Source organism: Penicillium odoratum (assembly GCF_028828045.1).
Source record: "Penicillium odoratum strain IBT 22623 chromosome Unknown utg000005l_segment0_segment0, whole genome shotgun sequence".
Lineage (NCBI taxonomy): Eukaryota > Fungi > Ascomycota > Eurotiomycetes > Eurotiales > Aspergillaceae > Penicillium > Penicillium odoratum.
The window spans coordinates 3,189,775-3,208,466 of record NW_026643147.1 but is presented as its reverse complement, the minus strand read 5'-3'; the positions used below and the strand labels follow the sequence as shown (position 1 = coordinate 3,208,466).

The 18,692-nt window shown below is 48.9% G+C and overlaps 7 protein-coding genes across 7 annotated transcripts; 3 read left to right on the top strand and 4 right to left on the bottom strand.

Annotated features, from left to right (window-relative positions):
- Positions 1-280: 280 nt before the first annotated feature.
- On the bottom strand, positions 281-1,874 carry N7520_006745 (serine incorporator domain-containing protein; the record flags this gene model as incomplete). The annotated part of the gene is made up of 4 exons (XM_057140679.1): positions 281-988; positions 1,039-1,627; positions 1,682-1,761; positions 1,824-1,874. 4 exons carry the CDS (start codon positions 1,872-1,874, stop codon positions 281-283), a joined length of 1,428 nt encoding a protein of 475 aa, XP_056994685.1.
- A 566-nt stretch (positions 1,875-2,440) lies between these two features.
- On the bottom strand, positions 2,441-3,268 carry N7520_006744 (NAD(P)-dependent oxidoreductase; the record flags this gene model as incomplete). Its single annotated transcript, XM_057140678.1, has 2 exons — positions 2,441-2,813; positions 2,871-3,268. The coding sequence occupies 2 exons, from the start codon at positions 3,266-3,268 to the stop codon at positions 2,441-2,443; spliced, it is 771 nt and encodes a 256-aa protein (XP_056994684.1).
- An 830-nt stretch (positions 3,269-4,098) lies between these two features.
- Positions 4,099-5,727, bottom strand: N7520_006743 (DUF1254-domain-containing protein; the record flags this gene model as incomplete). The annotated part of the gene is made up of 5 exons (XM_057140677.1): positions 4,099-4,184; positions 4,243-4,286; positions 4,346-5,254; positions 5,317-5,561; positions 5,605-5,727. The coding sequence occupies 5 exons, from the start codon at positions 5,725-5,727 to the stop codon at positions 4,099-4,101; spliced, it is 1,407 nt and encodes a 468-aa protein (XP_056994683.1).
- Positions 5,728-6,419: 692 nt separating this feature from the next.
- On the top strand, positions 6,420-8,832 carry N7520_006742 (transcription factor domain-containing protein; the record flags this gene model as incomplete). The annotated part of the gene is made up of 2 exons (XM_057140676.1): positions 6,420-6,492; positions 7,430-8,832. 2 exons carry the CDS (start codon positions 6,420-6,422, stop codon positions 8,830-8,832), a joined length of 1,476 nt encoding a protein of 491 aa, XP_056994682.1.
- Positions 8,833-10,357: 1,525 nt separating this feature from the next.
- Positions 10,358-12,187, top strand: N7520_006741 (uncharacterized protein; the record flags this gene model as incomplete). The annotated part of the gene is made up of 5 exons (XM_057140675.1): positions 10,358-10,441; positions 10,504-10,575; positions 10,631-10,763; positions 10,817-10,921; positions 10,977-12,187. The coding sequence occupies 5 exons, from the start codon at positions 10,358-10,360 to the stop codon at positions 12,185-12,187; spliced, it is 1,605 nt and encodes a 534-aa protein (XP_056994681.1).
- Positions 12,188-13,232: 1,045 nt separating this feature from the next.
- On the bottom strand, positions 13,233-14,218 carry N7520_006740 (putative GATA transcription factor (AreB); the record flags this gene model as incomplete). The annotated part of the gene is made up of 2 exons (XM_057140674.1): positions 13,233-13,889; positions 13,991-14,218. 2 exons carry the CDS (start codon positions 14,216-14,218, stop codon positions 13,233-13,235), a joined length of 885 nt encoding a protein of 294 aa, XP_056994680.1.
- A 2,111-nt stretch (positions 14,219-16,329) lies between these two features.
- N7520_006739 (1-phosphatidylinositol 4-kinase LSB6) lies at positions 16,330-18,681 on the top strand (the record flags this gene model as incomplete). Its single annotated transcript, XM_057140673.1, has 2 exons — positions 16,330-17,805; positions 17,857-18,681. 2 exons carry the CDS (start codon positions 16,330-16,332, stop codon positions 18,679-18,681), a joined length of 2,301 nt encoding a protein of 766 aa, XP_056994679.1.
- Between the last annotated feature and the right edge of the window lie 11 nt (positions 18,682-18,692).

Here is an 18,692-nt window from a genome sequence, read left to right as displayed (position 1 = left end):
ACATGAAGAAGGTAGAATACTGGATAGGATACTGAGTAGGAGACTAAGTAGATGATATTTAATCAAGTAGTCATGGGTTGCAATAAAAGTAGCAGAGGAATACTTATACGATGATCGGGTGGAACTTTCGACATTTCGTCGGTTTCCTATCTTGGAGAAAGGGGAGTGACCGTAGCAGAGAAGGGAGTGACGGTAGAAAGTCTTCATGAAAATTACATATCACTTATCGCTTAGAACGCCCGGAAATTCTCAACTATGACACCAATGGATAACGCAATAATCAAAAGCGGTCGGGCAACAAAACAGGTGCAAGCAATGTCCACAAGTAGATAGCATAGCAAACCCAAGAGCTAACAATCTTCACCCAGCTGGCCCAGTAAGTCCGGCCCACAGGCGCAAAGTCGATATCGGTTGTGTCAACCTGCAACCCTTGCGCCAACAAGGTGGCCACCCAGGTAGTGGCGAGGAAGAAGATGATGTGGAAAAGTGTATAACTGTACTGTGTAGAACCACGTTCATCATCCTTGCTGCTGGTCTCGAATTCGTCCTCGTCGTCACTCTCATCCAATGCGCTAGCCGGCAGACTTCCGCTCTCGACCGCAGCTCGGAGGGCCTCTGCCCGCATTTCACGACGGCTGTTAGGCTGCTGGGTGACCAATCCATGCTCGTCATCTTCCAACTGTACGTAGCTGTGGCCACCCTTGGATCCTAGCGCAATACCCTGGGTAGCAGCGCGCGTGGTCGTGTATGCGATGGTGGCCATGGTGACAATGGCACCCAAAATGACGGTGACGGTCCTAGTACCGCTGGAGCGGATTAGGGGGTTGCAGTGGTTGTCATCCGGCTCCATGGACACAGCAGACAGGGTAAGGTAGGTGCAGTAAACCGTGACCATGGCAGCCTGGGCCAAGCCTGCCCGCGGGTTTGAGTCCTGTACAACGGGCTGCACGGAAACGATGGAAATAATCAGGAAAAGAATCAAGTTGACCTAAAAGCTGTTAGTTTCACCATAACCCGTTGAAGAATGAGAGATAATACCGAAATCGCAGCCTGGTTCATGGTGCACGAGCCCCGAGCAAAAAAGATGAACATCAGGATCGTCATGACCGTGGAGGCCACGTACATGCCGAGAGTCGATCCAACAAGTAGACCACGCCACAGGCGCGAGTCACTATCCTCAATCTTCTGCAGACAAAGCTCGGCCCAAGAATGCGCAAGATCTACCAGCAAGATCAGACCCAGAAGAAGGAAGAGCATGGCGCAGAAGAAAGCGATATAGTTGCCGTAAACAAAGAAGAAGGATTCGGGGATAAAGAACGACATGACAACAAATGCCAGCCATAGGATGACCTTCGGTCCCCAGAAACCATTTTGAAGGGCGGCGCGGGTATCCCGAGAAGACTTAACACCAAGGAGCAAGAGGGCGAGAATCAAGTGGAAGAGACCGAGAGCAAAGTTGATACGGTGCACCGCTACCCAACCGTGACATTCCTTGCCATCGCATCGAATTTCCATGTAATCGAGGGTTAGATGTTGTAGTTTCTTCAATGCCCATGGCGTGAGCATGATCCAGGAAGCAATTGAGTTGATCAAGAGGATAAAGGCATAGGCGATTCTCGTGGCCATACTATGCTGTAATTAGTGCCAACTCTCTCTGCGCTAGGCAGCCAGGATATCATACCTATTCTGAAATTTCCCACATGCACTGCAGACCGCAGAGCAAGTGGCTGCACCGCAACATGACCCGCCAACCGTGAGGATCTGTTGAGTAAAGAAGAGTCATCAGCGAAGAGCTTGTCGGTTGCGCTCGGAAAAGACCTTACCGTGCTCACGCTCGGTATCGCCAATAGTGGCAGAGATAATAGAGCGCCCATGGTGGGGATGAATGGGATAAAGTGACCAAGCAAACCAGACTGTGACTAGGCGCCTTGGTAAGTATGAGCTTTATGCAGTACCAAAGTTAAGACGACTTCGTGAGGAGGTTCCTGAAGTGGAGTTGACGATCCCCAGCCCGCCTTCGTCATGCCTGGTCACATGTCGCTTATGTAATCCTTGGGCGGTTAATAATCATCCCGCTTTCAACGTAAACTATGTTTGTTGACGAATTTACAACATCGGACGAATATATACAGGTAAGTAGAAGATACTGAGATACGGTGGATTGTAATTAAAACAACTTTGGAAAGTTTGGTAACCTGGAAAGTATTATGTACCTCTGGTGTTATAATGAAATCTGGGAAATACATATACTATCCATAACCTTGAAGATCTTTAGATTAAGATCAGCGTGGACGTGAGGTCTGGAGGCTGGATCCACAGTGGCAAAGCTTGGCCTGGCACTACGTTCATTGTAAATTGGCACACATCAATAGTCTGTTAACTTTTCGCAAAGTGCGTAAATTGGATGTCGAGCGCGTTTCGCCTATTGGGGTGCTTCGATTCATGGGCTCACCCAGTGCTTCTTCTGCCGCGTACCAACTTTCTGGTAAATCCACGGGCTCTCTGTACCGTCCAAGAGATCCTGAGCAATGAAATCTGCATTATCCTCAAGTGTTGTTTTGTATGACGACACTTGACTCAGAACATTCAAGTAGCCTCCAACCAGTGGTGTAGCCAACAATTTGGACGACCATTCAGGGGGTGAAGTGCTAGCAACCGAGAGATTTTTGGCCGATGCTTCATTTGCGAGAGGATACGTCCTTTCGCTCAAAGGATACATAACACCAGGACAGAGTACAGACCACTGAATACCCGATGGGGGCAGGGCCTGAAGCTTTTCCCAGGTGTGACGGTGTTGCGGGAACATTCGCAAACTAGATTTGAACCCCGTAAGTACATTACACGGCAGATGGCAAGTCCAATCTACTTACTAGTCCACAAGTTGGTATTTGGTGTTGGGAAGGTCCAATAGGCCGATTCCTCCAAGGAACCACATCCGCAAGGGGGTTTGGCGTGTTTGGCCCATCTCCAATGCGGCGGCAATGACTGCATCCACGATTGAAGGGAGATCACTCTTTCCCCAAGGTACCATGGAAGCATAGCCAGCTGAGTTAACGATAGCATCACATTGATGCTTATTTCCGGCCGCTATGATATCGGCGTGTTTTGTGGCATCGCCATGCTCCACAGCTAATAACTGAGGGATGATGCTAGGAGGGAGTTTTGAAGAGTCGCGCGCAAAGGCGACAACAGAGTGTCCTCTCGCCAAGAGTGCGGACAGGATGCGGGAGCCAAGTTTCCCGGTGGAACCCAAAACCAGAACCTTCATTTTGCAGCGAGCTCACTATGTCGTCGAGGACTTCAGGGGACGTGGGCGATGTGATGGGAAGGGAAAGAAGACGAAGCGATTTATACAGGGACAGGAATACACGGGATCCCCGGAAATACTTTACTTAAGTTGCACACGTCATAATGAGTTGGAAAAATTCTTATTGACAGATAAAATCAAAGCTATAGCCGCTAGTGTCCCCAATGATGGATATCCCCACTCTATCGCCGGAGCAACTTTTCGGAGTAACTTTAAGTGGGGGGGGGGGGGGGGGGAAATAGGATGTTGTCTCGATACCTGTCCGTCTCGCGATTTGTGGAGAGAAATATTTTTTAATGTGTGATCTCACCTGAGATACAAATGAAACAAGTTTTTAATTATATGTCAAAGGAGGAGCCCATGGAGTGCAAATTCAATTGGCGATGTCCGATGAGTGATGGGAAGACGTAAAATACCATTGTATAGCATTTGCATATCTTGGGATTACCGTGCACTCTAGCCTCCTTCTCCTGTTGGAATATTACAACGCTATCTCAAAGCCTAATTCATAAGACAACCGAAATAATTGGAAGTAAAGACTGACTTTCATGCGAGATTGCTGTGCGAGGCTAGAAATCGAGCAACTGCCCCTTGAGTGAATGAAATTGCGAAATACTTCCTTCCTTCACAACCATTACGAAGGTCCCAATATTCAATGTTTGGCCTAAAGCTCCAATACACGAGAGTGATCCAGGACCTGTTGAGCACCAGCTTGGGTAAACGACACAGTCGATCTAGACAAGAGTTAATATCAAACTTCCGCCGGACCATTTAAACAAATTGTTCAATACTCACCCATTCTTAGCATCAACTTTTTCGACAAGAGGGTATGGCCAGGACCCATCGCGCAGTGGATCTTGAGGTCCATAAAATCGAACTAGATCAATCAGCACCAAACTTGCAGCTTTCTTGAAAAAAGCATGGGATTAACTTACGGGCGAATGAAATTTTGCCCTTACCAGAGGGTGTTGGCAGCCAGCTGTGAAGTAGAAAGGTCGGTTAGACCATCAAATAATGAATAATGAGGTGATTTCTTACTTGGATGTCCCACTTGCGGGCTGCTGGGATTGAAGGAGAATGTCAAATGGACCTTCCTGGTCTTGATCTTCTCCGTAAACAGGGGTACCATCCAAATAGGTAAGGTTGGAGAAACTGCCAAGCGAATACTGGTTCAAGGAATTCGCTATCAGGTTTCCATCAGGGCCATAGGCGGTCAAACTCCAGAACCCATATTCTTTCAACGGAGGGCGGCTGTTGAATGTCAATTTGTATCCTTGATTCGATTCGGAACTGAGTTCCTCGTCCTCGGTGTATATGGGGTACAGGGCCTCCTCAAAGCTCAAAGCTAAATAGTTCACTCGAGAGGTCCAGGCCCTGATATCATAGCGCCCGCTATCAAATTGGAGCGGTTCCAACTTCCAGCCGTTGTCGAAACGTATGACATCTTCCCCATGTCCCGCTTCTTCCACTGTCTTGTTAGCTTTTTCGGCCGCCCATTTCAGATCAACCCCTTGGGACTGGTAAGAGCCACCCAGACAGCCGGCGCGCTGCAAAGCGTCAGAGACGGCCCAGTTCGGATTTTTACTGCGATCTAAATCAGCATCCTCAATTCTGCAAGTCAATTGCATAAGGCGCTCCGTGGCGACTTCGGAGAGCTCCTCGGTCAGGACGTTCGCATGCAGACGACGGACTCCGGCGAATGGCTTGTTCACTGTATACATTCCGATCTCGTTTTGGAGGCGATGCACCTCGTCCACATCTGACCCATTCTTGACTTGTAGCTGAGCCACTAATATTCCCCATGCAGTTGGGGAATACACAGATGACTGATAAAAGCCCTCCGGTCCATGATGCTCAACACCCGGCTTATTGCGCCGATAGCTTATGCGGTATCTTCCTTGGGTGGAGCCTTGGGTTGACCCGATATTGGCATAATTGCCTGCATAGCTAAATCGCATCCACAGTCAATCTCACTTGCTCTGAGACTGCGAGGAATCTCATCTACTTACACGTCATAGATTCCGAGAACCCAGTAACGGTCCGGAATGCCAGGAATTTCCACCACAAGGTCATCGGAAGACAAGTCGATTATTGCCGTTGACGAAAGAGTGTTCACATTAGGAAAGGCACCGGCTTTGGAAGCTGGAGTTGGAAGGTCCTTTGTATGATTAAACTTGTTGGAAGAAGTATGATTCAAGATTGGCAACGCGAGTTCAGCGAATGGGAGGGCTGGGTAGCCATACTTGCTCGCCATCTAGTTAGTTCCAATCCTTCAAGCATGAAAACGTAAAACATACCACAAGGGCAAATACCGCTGCTTCTTCCAATGGACTTTCTCCTGAAGTTTTTATTGGGTTGGCGGAGGCCAGAGAAGCCAACGAGGCCGCGAGAGCAAGAGTGGAAACCAGCGGTAACTGCATGGTGACCGGTGAAAGTGCTTGTGATACAGCTGACTATTCCTAGGACAAAATATGTGGGAAAATGTGCCTTTTATACACATTTGAATTCACTTTAAACCAGAAGTAAGGATTAGGCATGATCTAATGACTCCGTACCAAGGACCAATTTCAAATGTGATCACTCTCGTCAAGGTTATTGGTTCATCGTCTGCAGCTATGTCTCATACATACGTATTTTGATGCATTCGGGTCACACAGCGAAGAAAATCACCGCCACCTTTCAAATTTTGTAATTGAAATCACCCGAGTTAGCATAAGTCATTGGCTGAGTTATGTGCGATAGATCCTGCATATGATCGGTTCCAAGCGTGCTCAAATAATTATATCCTTTTTCTTGGCTTTATGGCGTCAGGCAGCGGAGGTAGCAGGTGCATGATATACTGCGTAGAGTCTTCAAATCGCACTCCAAATTGTTTCCTTTGCGAGCAGAATCACAGCACACGCATGAACTGATGACCTCATGAGTCATTTGAATCTTTGAGAAATAACGTACCGAATCAAATGGTTAAGCAGGTTTTTGGCGATGGATAACTTGCGATCATCAGTCAACAAATATGCGTCAACTGGAGATGCATGTACATGCATATATTTGCCCCACACAGCTAGCTCATGAAAGGGGTATGCTGGTCATCCAAGGAAGTGTACTGTATACCATGGTAAGGCTGGATCAAAAGATTGGTGCTATGTTCAAGGAAGGATTTTCCATGTTGATTGGCAGAGACTATGGTAGTTCAGACGAGGTGTTTCCTTCTTCATGAGCAGCTAACTATCCTGGATTGTATTTGTTTTCCCATCACACTTATGAGACCTCACTTGTTGCAGGGAATAAGCAATATGGCCAACTTGCTTGCATTGCCTCTTGTGATTGGTCGGGGAATCAAAACATATGCAGGGTTCAGCTCACCCAGAGATTACAGCATTGGAGAATGAGGCAAACGATTTCATCTTGCGTTATCTTCAATCTTGAGTGGTAAACGTGATCATGATGAAACCCAAATCTAACCTTTATATCAGGCAAAATAGAAGTACATAAAGACTATTACTTAGTGTTTGTTTGCCAAGTGAGGCAGATCGACAGACGCTAGATTCAATTTGAACTAGCGCCGGAGGAACTTTCGCGGCGGATCTTCAACTTTGGTCCAGTTGAACTCCGGTGTTTCTTCACGCCCCATACTTACTGCTGATTCTTGTCAATTTCTCGGCCAATGGACATGCAGATGCAGGACGGTGGAGGCCTAGAATCAGGTCCACCAGTTTTGCCCTTGCATCAGTTGATCACAGACGGGAATGCGCGCCAGTCTCGGAACCCAGACCGCAAGAGAGTATGCGATACCTGTATACGGTACCTTCTATATAACCCTTATAACCTAAGATTGACTTGAACTGACCTTGTTTCCAGAAAGAAAGTTAAATGTATGAAGTGTGTCTTACAAATTAGGTGACGAAATGTCCTAAACAATGCCTCTTCAGGTGATCAAAGACAGCCCACCTGCAGCCGATGCCTCGCTCGAGGCGAAACATGCACTTATTTGTCAATGCGACGTAAACCTGGTCCTTTGCGTGGCGCAATCTATGCAAACTCTTCATCGAGACTCCAAAGATCCAGTAATCTCTCTTTGAAATTAGCCGATCAGTAGTAAACCGATTACTCACTGTTTCACAGATCCAACTTTCGCGGTCGGGCAAAACACCACGAAACAGTCATCCAGCTCCTCGCCCCCTACATCTTTCCAAGAGTCACGTAGCACACCCCAAGTACCAGCTATATCTCTGTACGATTTTCTTTACCTTTATGGCAAGACTCAACTCACCATTTTCATTAACAGCATTGAGAAATACTTCGATGTTATTCAGGATGCAAACCCTATCTTCTCAAAGAAAAAGTTTCTGCGCGACTACCAGCTCTCACGATGTGATCCAGACCTCGTATCCACAATAGTTGCGATTACTGCGAAGCTAAATGGCCTCAACTCCCTCGCGGATGACAACAGTTTAGATGCTCAAATTGACCGGCTTTTGAGTTCCAGCCTACTAGAAGACGACATTATAGGTACTACTCCATCTCTTGATCAATTTCGCAAAGCCTGTCTCCTGGCCTTTTATGATTTCCACCAGTTCCCAGGACACCAGTCCTGGATGCGCATTGACCAAATCACACGCATGGCTTATCGCACGGGACTAGATCGACTTGAAAGCTTGCGCGAACTTCATTCTGACTGGGGTGCATTGAGTAATGACGAGATCCAAGAGTGGCGATCTGTGTGGTGGTGTATCTATCGCCTCGATACTTATTCCAATCTGTCATCAGGCACCCCAAATCTGATTGACCACCAGTTCGTAAACACATCTTTTATTCTTGACCAATCTTCAGCTGAGAATGTTCCTCAACAAGTACACTTGCCATCAGACTATGCAGATCTTTGCAGATTACTTCCAGTGTTTGCGTTGAGTCCAAAGACGTTTCTTCTAAACGTCCATATCCTGTCTATCGCTGCTATGCGGCAAACAGGAACGGCCATACGAATGCATTTTTCACGACCAAGGGATGATATGACCGAGACACTTGCCAATGTTCAACGCCAGCTCTCTATTCTTTCCTTATCCTTACCACCCGGGTGGTTCAATCCCGCACGCAACGCATTTGCAGACGAGTCCCATGACGACCATCATGCAAGACTGGTCACTGTTCTCCACCTCATGATGGCACGATTACTTCTCACAATCCTCACGTGTGCCCATACAAATAAAGAAGAGCCATCATTGACCTGGCAAGAAGTTCTCGAGGTCTGCCAGGACATCGCTTCAGTCATGGAGCAGTGGAACTCATTATTCTGCATCAAAGTGGACCCAGCAATCTCGTTCATTCCATTTACAGCACTCATTTTCCTTGATCTCCATAAGAAGTCGACCGCAGTGGCTGAGCCTACTCTCCTGTCGAAAATACAGTATAATCAGACCGTTCTTCGTTTACATCTCGAGCAGTTCGCAAGGACTTGGACTCTTCCGAGACTTCTGAATTGTAAGTACGGAACAGCCACGAATAACCCGCAATATCTAAATATTTGATGTCTAGTGTCATTTGCGAGTTTCAGCGAATCTGTTCCTGGCCCGCTGTCGTATCATCATATCTGGGTGATACTTTCACGGTTTGAAGCCCCTCTTCATCCAAGATGGCTTCATTTCCTTTCAACGGCACATTCTCACTTAGAACTTTTCTCTTGATGAACGTCATTATTCAAAGCCTAGCAACAGGCATCTTTATCTTCTATTTCCGGTGCCACTATCGGCATCTGGCTAAGGCGCCGCCACCGGGCGCTTAGGCGGATCTATTCTCTCTAATACATATCCCGAGATTGCATGTGAACAAATTGAGATTCGGCATGGCAACGCCTGATAGGTCCTTGTTTGATAGGCTCCAAGTGTTGGCCTAGTAGAGGCTTTCCGCTTGACAAAAAGCGCGGCGCCTGGAACAGCTACCAACTTTCCATACTTCGTTTACCGTTTGTCTACTCGATCTCCTGCCGTATTGATTGAACAGTCGAAGGGCTTTCTAAAAGAGCTCTCATATATATAGGCAACTTGCGCGAGTCACACAATCTCAAACTGACATTGGGGTGCCTCGCATTTGTAACGGATTGGCCCTTTTCCGCCCCGTACTGCCAAAGCGGTGGGGCCCAATGCGGATCACGTGCACTCAATCTGCCACTGATTTCGGCTGCCATGTTTACTACTAATACTAACATGTAACGTAATGCAGTTTAAGCAAATTGATTGAATTGACGCGGAAAAACTTCACTTTACATATGTGGATCTTCCAGTATATGATATTTTCTACTTCCCTTCCAGGGGTTTACGTTAAGGCTAAGTGAGGGGATACGCTAAACCATATAAGGCGATGCCGTCATGGTATTGATATACGAAGTATGCTCGTATATCAAATCACACAATTCCTGCACTTCTTGCATAATTTCGCGGTGCGTTGTTATCATAGTCTCCATTTTGCCCAGATGTACTGGAACCTTGGAAGCCAACTGAGTACATTGAAAATTGAGAGAACAATTAAAGTATTTAAGCATCCTTATCACCGTCGCTCGATGACGTAACGCATCTAATCCGCACACATATGCACCTTCGTCGTTTGAGTGTGGATAAAACGTTTCAGATACTCTAAGGCCTGCATGAAGCTCCAATAAGCTGACAACATTGCACAATCAAAAAGTCTGATCTAGATGTATGTTGACTCCCACGAATGCTTGGCGCTCCGGGGATTTACCGGGTCCAGTGGAGCGTCTGCGCCCCCGTTATCGTGGCCTCCCCGTAGGCCGATTACGACGCTTCTGAATCTTCACCTTAACTCGGCCCCCTCGTTCGTTGTAGACTCGGATCTTCCGGCGCTGCTATTCCACCTCTCGTCACTCCTTTATCGGCTCCGATGTCCTGTCGCTAGACTTCTTTTTCCTCAATTATCTCCCGTGACCGTGCGCCCTGATAAACGCGTGACCCCAATTCCGCACACCGGTTACACTCTAGCTCCCATTGTCCTTTCACGGACGGTCTCTGCTGGAACAGGATCTAGTGGGCCTTTGTCATAATGCCTTCTGTTTCTCCTCATACTACCGCTCGGATTATATCCGTCGTTGCGGGGACGTTGATAGCTCTGTCTTGTGGGACAAATGTATGTGACTTTCGGCCGCTTGGCTTGACAGCGCGATGGCTGACCGGCTGACGGATACTTAGTATGCATACTCCGCATGGGCACCACAGTTCGCACACCGATTAAAGCTTTCCTCGACTGAGGGTAACCTTATCGTGAGTCGTGGTACCTCCCGTCTATAAAGGAGCCTCAATGTTGACAGCTTGGCAGGGTGTGGCGGGAAATCTGGGCATGTATGCCATGGGTATTCCCATGGGTCTATTGACTGATGCAAAGGGACCTCGACTTATTACTCTTATCGGTTCGGTCTGCCTGGGTCTGGGATACTATCCGATCTACCTAGGTTGGTTTCTTGTAATCGAGTCGCAGCAAGGAATTGAATCTAACACCTGCTAGCCTACCAACACGGAGAAGGATCGGTCCCTATTGTTTTCTTGTGCTTTTTCGCCTTTTTGACCGGTACCGGTGGTTGCGCAGCCTTTGGCGGTGCTATCAAAGTTGGTGCGTCATGCATGATCCCTTATCCGATTAGGTAGAGGAGCTAATCTCCTTACAGCGGCATCCAACTTTGCCGAGAACCGCGGCACTGCGACAGCAGTCCCGTTGGCTGCCTTTGGACTCAGTGCTCTATTCTGGTCCAATGTGTCCAGCCTCATCTTCAAGGATGACACGGGTAGATTCTTGCTGCTTCTCGCCTGTGGAACCACTATCCTCCCTTTGGTCTCTATCCCATTTTTGCGAATCTTCCCCAGCCAGAACGAGCCCTATGCTTCAATCCCAAACCATGAACAATCAGGCGCCCCCGAGTCGCAAAGAATGCGCCGACCGAGCACTGTTGGAGAACACACCGAGGAAATCCATGACTCCACAGGTTACGACCACGAGAACTCGGCGCACGTGCGCAGTCATTCCGTCCACTCGAACCACCGTGGCGGAGCATATAACCACGACCAGGACGAGAGCTCGTCATTGTTTTCCAAGCCTGATGGCCGGCCATCATTCGATACACTAGACGACGACTACTTGGCCGCCATTGCCGTGGATGCCCACCATCCCGATATCCGCGGCCTGGCCATGCTCAAGCACGTTGAATTCTGGCAATTATTCCTGACCATGGCACTCCTATCCGGTATCGGTTTGATGACCATCAACAACATCGGAAACAGCGCCAAGGCTCTGTGGTTATACTACGACGACAGCGCCACATCCAAGTTCATCCAGGAGCGCCAGATCATGCACGTTTCCATCCTGTCTTTCGGCAACTTCCTCGGCCGTCTCCTTAGCGGCATTGGCTCCGATATCCTCGTCAAGAAACTGAACATGTCCCGCTTCTGGTGTCTCTTCATCTCTGCCCTCGTTTTCACCCTCACCCAGCTTGCCGGCGCCTCAATTTCCAACCCGAACACCCTCGTCGTTGTCTCAGGCTTCACGGGTGTTGCTTACGGTTTCTTATTCGGCGTCTTTCCTTCCCTTACTGCTCACACCTTTGGCATTGGCGGTCTCTCCCAAAACTGGGGAGCCATGACTCTAGCCCCAGTGCTCAGCGGCAACGTGTTCAACCTTGTCTACGGCACAGTATATGATCACCACTCTGTCGTCGGCCACGACGGTGACAGCGAATGTCCCGATGGTCTAGTCTGCTACCGTTCCGCCTACTTTATGACATTCTTCTCAGGTCTCTGCGGCATCGTAGTTTGTCTATGGAGTATCTGGCGCGAGTCGCAGATCCACAAAAACCGGAAGAAGAATGGACACCGGATCGCATAAGTGACTGTTCTCTTTGAAAATGGTTGGTGTGGGTCCTGCCGGTTATTTAACTATTGGGATCGCTCGCTATTATGCTGCTGCGCGGGAGTGCGCATTATGATGCAGAATTGCTGGCCAATATCTCCTGACCCTGGAGGTAAAATATACGGGGTTTATGTTGTGCATTCTCTTTGGTTTTCTCGCTTAGACTTGATACTCCTTGCATTTACTGCGAATATTTCTTTTGTCTCTTCATCATTCCAAAGCCACATTTTATCAATGGTACTTGACAGTTTCTTATATTGAAATTAGACATGATGTTTCCACTTATAAGGAGTAGACTTGGTTCATAGAAGCTTAGATCATCTGAATCAAGAATAGAGATGACCAACATTAGATCATTTAGCATTCAGCTATCGTCATCGAATACCACGCTAGCTCCTAAGAGATTAAAAAAAGGAGACATGAAAATATCAAATTTCAATAAACACTCGGCTCGTTGACCTGTCAAACCAGCCGAAAACAAGCACCTTTCGCCTCTATCAGGGCATCCACGAACGAAACATAAGATCCCTGATCGATATCTCGATCCACATTGCAAAGTAAACAAAAGACAGAGTTCATGTAGGTTTTTTTCTTGGTTTCAACACGGCTGAACCTTGTCTGATCTTCCCACCCCTGTGTACAAGAATCCATAGAAAAAGGCAGGGATAGAAAGAAAAGGTAGGGAAGAAACAATGTATTAGAAGCATAATCGGAGATTCCGTACACAAACCCGTGGCAAAGAGCAAAAATTAAAGGAGACCTCTTGTGAAGCATTCCGACAAGAATCGGAAAGGAAATTATAATCAACCATGGTCGAGCTTTTTCTGTTGAAAATGGACGAGACGAAAAAAAATCCAAGCCACCGGTGACGAAAGAGTCGGGAAGGGTATCAAAAAGACCAGGGAAGATCGGACAAGCCAGCAGCCAAGCTTATAGCGAACTCCAACTACTCGAATGAACGGCGGAGAGGGCTAATGGGGCCATGACAATTGAGTGGTGGGAAGGGGCATTTTTCGTTTCTTTAAGCACTGCTTGGTGATTTGGTCTGCGTCGGAGATTGCTCGGGTGATTGCTCTACCACGTCCGACAGTCGGATTCGTTTGGCGTGGGGCTCTAAGAACTCCCCATCACCAGATAACTGACGTTCTAGATCATTGATATGTCGCTTGAGCTCTTCCTCGCGGTGCTGGGACTCTTCGAGCGATCGGCGCAGACGAGACTCGGAATCGCGGGCGATCATCTCCGATCGACGCGCGCTAGCGTCACTCTGCTCGAGTTCTGCGACTCGTCCACGGAACAGCTCATTGATCAGGTCAAGCTCACTGACGCGGGTCTTCAGGGACGTGTTGAGGGCCAACAGGCTTTCATATGTCTGCGGGGAGTCGAGCTGACGATCCACGGCAGACGGAGAAGGTTGACGCAGCGGAAAGGAAGGAAGACCCGAGTTCAGAGAACCGTCCCCTCGAGTGACGCTATCAAACATGTGCTGGGGCGCGATGTTCGAGTTGTGCATGGAGGCAAAGCCGGGTGTCTCTGTTCGCGACAAGGGGGAATTTGAGCGATCCGAGTGTCCCGGGGACATCTTACGCGACGCGCGACGGTAGCCATGCGAGCCCATAGGCGGGGTTCCCACATCGGGTTGTGTCGCGAGACCGTTGGCATCGATAGGGCCGCCAGACTAATAGATCACAATGGGAGTCAGTAAGCTGAGAAATTTCTTATCTAGGGTCCGAAGACGACAGGGTGCAGAGATTTCTTATGCGCCAGTCGCGTACTCACCTTGCGTTTGGGGCCCTGGCCAGTCTTCACGCGGTTGCGACTTTTAATCACATCGGTCTTCAGGCTTATCGGACGAGGCCGCCCGTGCAGCTTGAGGAACAAGCCGCAGGCATTGCAAAGCACGGAGCCGGATTCGTCCCTACGCCACAAGGGTGTGGTGGAGGTGCCGCAGTTCTGGCAGACGGGCTGTAATTGAGTTCGTTTGTCGTCAGTCAATGTACTCGCCATAGTGGAAATGGGGAAATTAAGGAAAGAACAAGATGGGATGGGGGTGGTTGATAGATGATAAGATTGGGGAGAGATTTGACGGGCTCGATAAGGGAGAGGCGCACGGATCGGGTGGTTGCCAAGGCCCCAGTTACTTGCGTGCAAAAGATAAGGATCCCGATAAGCCCCAAATGAAAATCATGAAGATAGGGAACATGCGACAGGGGAATTAATCAAGGAAAGTTTCAAAACTTACAGGACTACTACCTTGTCCACCAGTAGTCGCAGCTGGAGATGAAGTCACGTAGGTCATGTTTGCCATGTTCAAATTCGAATTCCTGGACTCGCTGGGAGGAAAATGAGGGTTAGCCAATCGATTCGCGCCCATTTCTGATGCGCCCTCATTGGATCAGCAGAGAGGGGTATACAGCTGAGTTGGTGAGGGGAAATGCATTCATCCTTTAAATCGCAAGATAGGGACGTCATCATCCCCCTCAACTTGTTATCTGCTGTCCTCCATGAACGTACCGTAGATTGGAGGTGGGCGCAGACGCGACCGAGGCAAGTGCCGCCAATCCTGGTAGGGAGGCGCTCACAGAGACTGAGCCAGGGAAACTCTCTCTGTACTCCGAACTATTGTACTTGCCAATACTGCTCAGATCTGGCAGCACTGGTGAGAATGATTTGGGGAGGTCGTTATCGGTAGACTGTGACGCCGGAGTGTCGACGGACGGAGACTCGAAACGGGAAAGCTCAGAGGATTGATGAGGAGGCGAGCCAGGTTTGAGAGCCGGGTCAATGGGCGCCGCCCGGTAGAGGATGGAAGCCACAATGGAGGAAGAGGGCGATGGTCGAGGGAAATCCGGCCGAGACCGAATTGTACGAGGGAGAGAGTCGATCGGAAGGATAGGGCGCGAGGTATAGTAATCCGCGAAATGAATTTCGGTGAATTGTGGAAAAAATTCAGATCAACAGAACTCCAGGATGCGTGCTTGGGTTCATTGAAGACAATGGCAACGGGGAGTCGTGGGTCCTTGGTCGTCGGACGTTATGCTAACGAATACTCGCAGAGACTCGCCAGAGACAGCGATGAGGTTTCCTCGTGGGAGACCAAATCATCAGTAGAACAAGAGAATGACAAGTCAAGTAATCCTCACAATTGATACTGCGAAGAAAAGGGTTCAATCGCGATCAATGGAGTTGGAGGTTGGAGGATGCGAAGATGCAGAAATGGATCTTATCCTTCCCGATTGTTATTATCGCGTATCGAAATTATCACTTATCGTGCTGGGTACATGGGGCTGGGCACGGTATGGTGGTAATTACCATGAAATCTAGAGCCATTCAAGCCTTTTTGGTTTTGCTTTAATTCCAATTAGTAGTTATTGGAATGTGTTTTTATAGAATTTGATATCCTTTGAACCCTGCCTCCCCCATTAATGCCCCATTCCAATGAGGCATGTAGACTATCGGGTTGAAAAGGGTATTCGCATATAAGGTAAAGAAAACTTTATAGATAATTCGTTGCCTTACATATAGATAGTTGTACTCGTCTACTTACAGAATAGCATGAAGCCATAGACCTGTATGTGATGTTCATCATTACCTAGTATAAAATGGATGGTTCCAATGGGCTACGCTAATGGCCCTTTGTAGACAGTTGGTCAATTGACTATGTGGGTCAATACAGGACCTCATTTCCCGGCTTTTGGTAAACCTATTGCGATAGTCCAGTAAACCTTGGAAGACCGAACCACAAGCACAGCGTCAACCCCCTTTATGCGGGTGGGTTAGGGGAGGTGGAGACTGCGGCAAGTCTGTGGCGGTGCGAGTATTTGTATTACCGCATGTTACAACAATTAACCTGTGGCTTGAATTGTATCATTGGCCAAATATTGTAAATTACCAGTTATTAGACCCGCCTCCGGTCAAGCCCCTGCCTTTAGCCATGTCTGGCCATAATAATCAATCATGACGGGATGTGTTATTCCTCTGCCTACAAGTCCTCTCTAGACATATCTCATCTAATGGAGTGATTCTTTTAATTGTCCTTCGTTTTTTCCTAGCCCGTCGTTTTTTTGTCCACTTGGATTGTCTTTTTTCTCCCCCTTCCAGCAGACCTGTCCTTCACGATGCCAAAAAACCGCCCTGCCACGTCAGGCTACGCCCGTCTCGCCCAAGCAGAGGAAGAACGCGGCTACCTCCACGATGAGTCGGAAGATGACGAGCTGGCCGTATCTTCAACTGTGTCCACCTCAAACCCCCGTTATGCTCCTATTTCCTCCCGAGCCCAGATGCAGGCGTCCGGTCTCGCCACGCCTCCAAGTCATCGACGCAGACATAGTGGATATTCTCGCCGCGGCCGCCGAAACTCTGGTGTAGACATCAAGGCTATCAATGCGCGTCTGGAGCGATGGGCGGAGGAGATTGCCGCCAAATTCAAGATCAATCGAGTCAAGGGTAAGACCTACGAGGAAGAGAAGCTCGAGATCTACCACTCGGTCTTCCAAGCCCCCGATGGCGTGCGCCCAGTCTCAGCAGAGGCTCTTGACTCTGATGAATTTGAAGGCCAGCAACGAAGGGCACGGGCAGAGTATGAAGAGATCATCGAGAGTGTTCGCCTTGCAATTGAGCTCGGTGTGCATCCAAGGATGATCGCGCAGGGAAGTTCGGGCAGTTACTTCGCTCGGAATCCTGAAGGCAAAGTTGTCGGCGTATTTAAACCCAAGGACGAAGAGCCCTATGCGTCGCGAAATCCCAAATGGACCAAGTGGATTCACCGGAATTTGTTCCCTTGTTTCTTTGGCCGAGCGTGTCTCATTCCCAATCTCTCCTACGTCTCCGAGGCCGCCGCATACGTCCTTGATGCCCGCTTACGTACAAACCTCGTCCCCTATACCGATATCGCGTATCTATCCTCGAAATCATTCTTCTATGATTTCTGGGACCGGCGCAAGGCCTCGAAAGGAAAGAAGATTCTGCCTCCCAAGGCTGGTAGTTTCCAAGTCTTCCTTAAAGGTTACAAGGATGCCAACATTTTCCTTCGTGAACACCCCTGGCCCGACCAGATCAATTCAGGCTTCCGGGCGGAGGATGCTCCGAAGCGCAAGAAGCGGCCGTGGAATGAGTCTTGTCGGCCATCCGGTGTGCAATCCGACGATGAGGATGACGATGATGTTGGTCAGATGCCCACGCCAAACCCACGCGATGAAAGTCGTGAGCGTCGTTTCAATTGGACCGAAAATCTCAAGCAGTCCTTCCGGGAGGAGCTGGAGAAATTGGTAATCCTGGACTACATAATGCGCAACACGGATCGTGGACTTGATAACTGGATGATTAAGATTGATTGGGGCACTGAACAAGTTTCAATTGTGGCGGATCCTCCAAAGTCTAATGAGCCACAACCCAAGCACGACGAAGACGACCTCCTGCCCCCTCCACGCCCAGTTTCTGTCAACTCAAACGGATCCAACCCCTACCGGCGGCGAGAGACAATGATGGCAGTTAGCCGCACAGGAACACCCTTGGCTTCATCGGAACAACAGGCATCTATTCAACTTGGTGCCATCGATAACAGTCTATCATGGCCATGGAAACACCCAGATGCAGTATGTCTCCTCAACAGTATATACTTTGGTCAATGCTAACGCACCAAACAGTGGCGTAGTTTCCCCTTCGGATGGCTTTTCCTACCCGTTTCGCTGATTGGACAACCTTTCTCGCAAAAGACTCGCGACCACTTTCTCCCTTTGCTAACATCGACTGCGTGGTGGAGTGGGACGCAGATGGCTCTGCGCCGAGTCTTCTCCCAGGATGACGACTTCAAGGAAAGCATGTTTGCTAGGCAAATTGCCGTTATGAAGGGCCAGGCCTGGAATGTGGTTGAGACATTGAAGCACTCGGACCATGGCCCGCTCGAATTGACTCGAAGGACCCGGGTTTGCGTGTGGGATGATCTTGTAGACGTCCCTGTTGCCATCCCAATGCGAGCACCCTCCACCGACATGCAAAGACGCCAGGCCATGAATTACGACAACGAAGAAGAAGAGATGGACATTGGTGCGGCCAACTCTTCTCAAACACACCCCGATCACGATCTCCTAGGACTTGGACCGTCCCCGAACGACCTTCCTAATCCCAACCGGTTCGAGCTCTCCCGTGGTCAAACTGGCGGACGAGCTACTGACTATATCGGTAGTCCCGCGACTTTGAACGACGGTGACTTCTCGCGCTCAACTAATGACGGTGCCTATGCTAGGTCTTTGGATGGATGGCCTGACCACCCTGATCGACCGAACAAGCATCGCAAGCATGGTGGCTCTCTATCTTTCCGTATTCCTCATATCAACACTTTTGGCAGCGATGACCTCGAGGGTGACCTCGGATATGCAGCTGCCGAGGGCATGGAAGGCAACCAGCGCAAAGTTATTGTGGAGCGCTTGGAAGCTGTCAAGAGCAAAAACCCCGTTTTCACCTGGTGCTAACGCTTTACAAC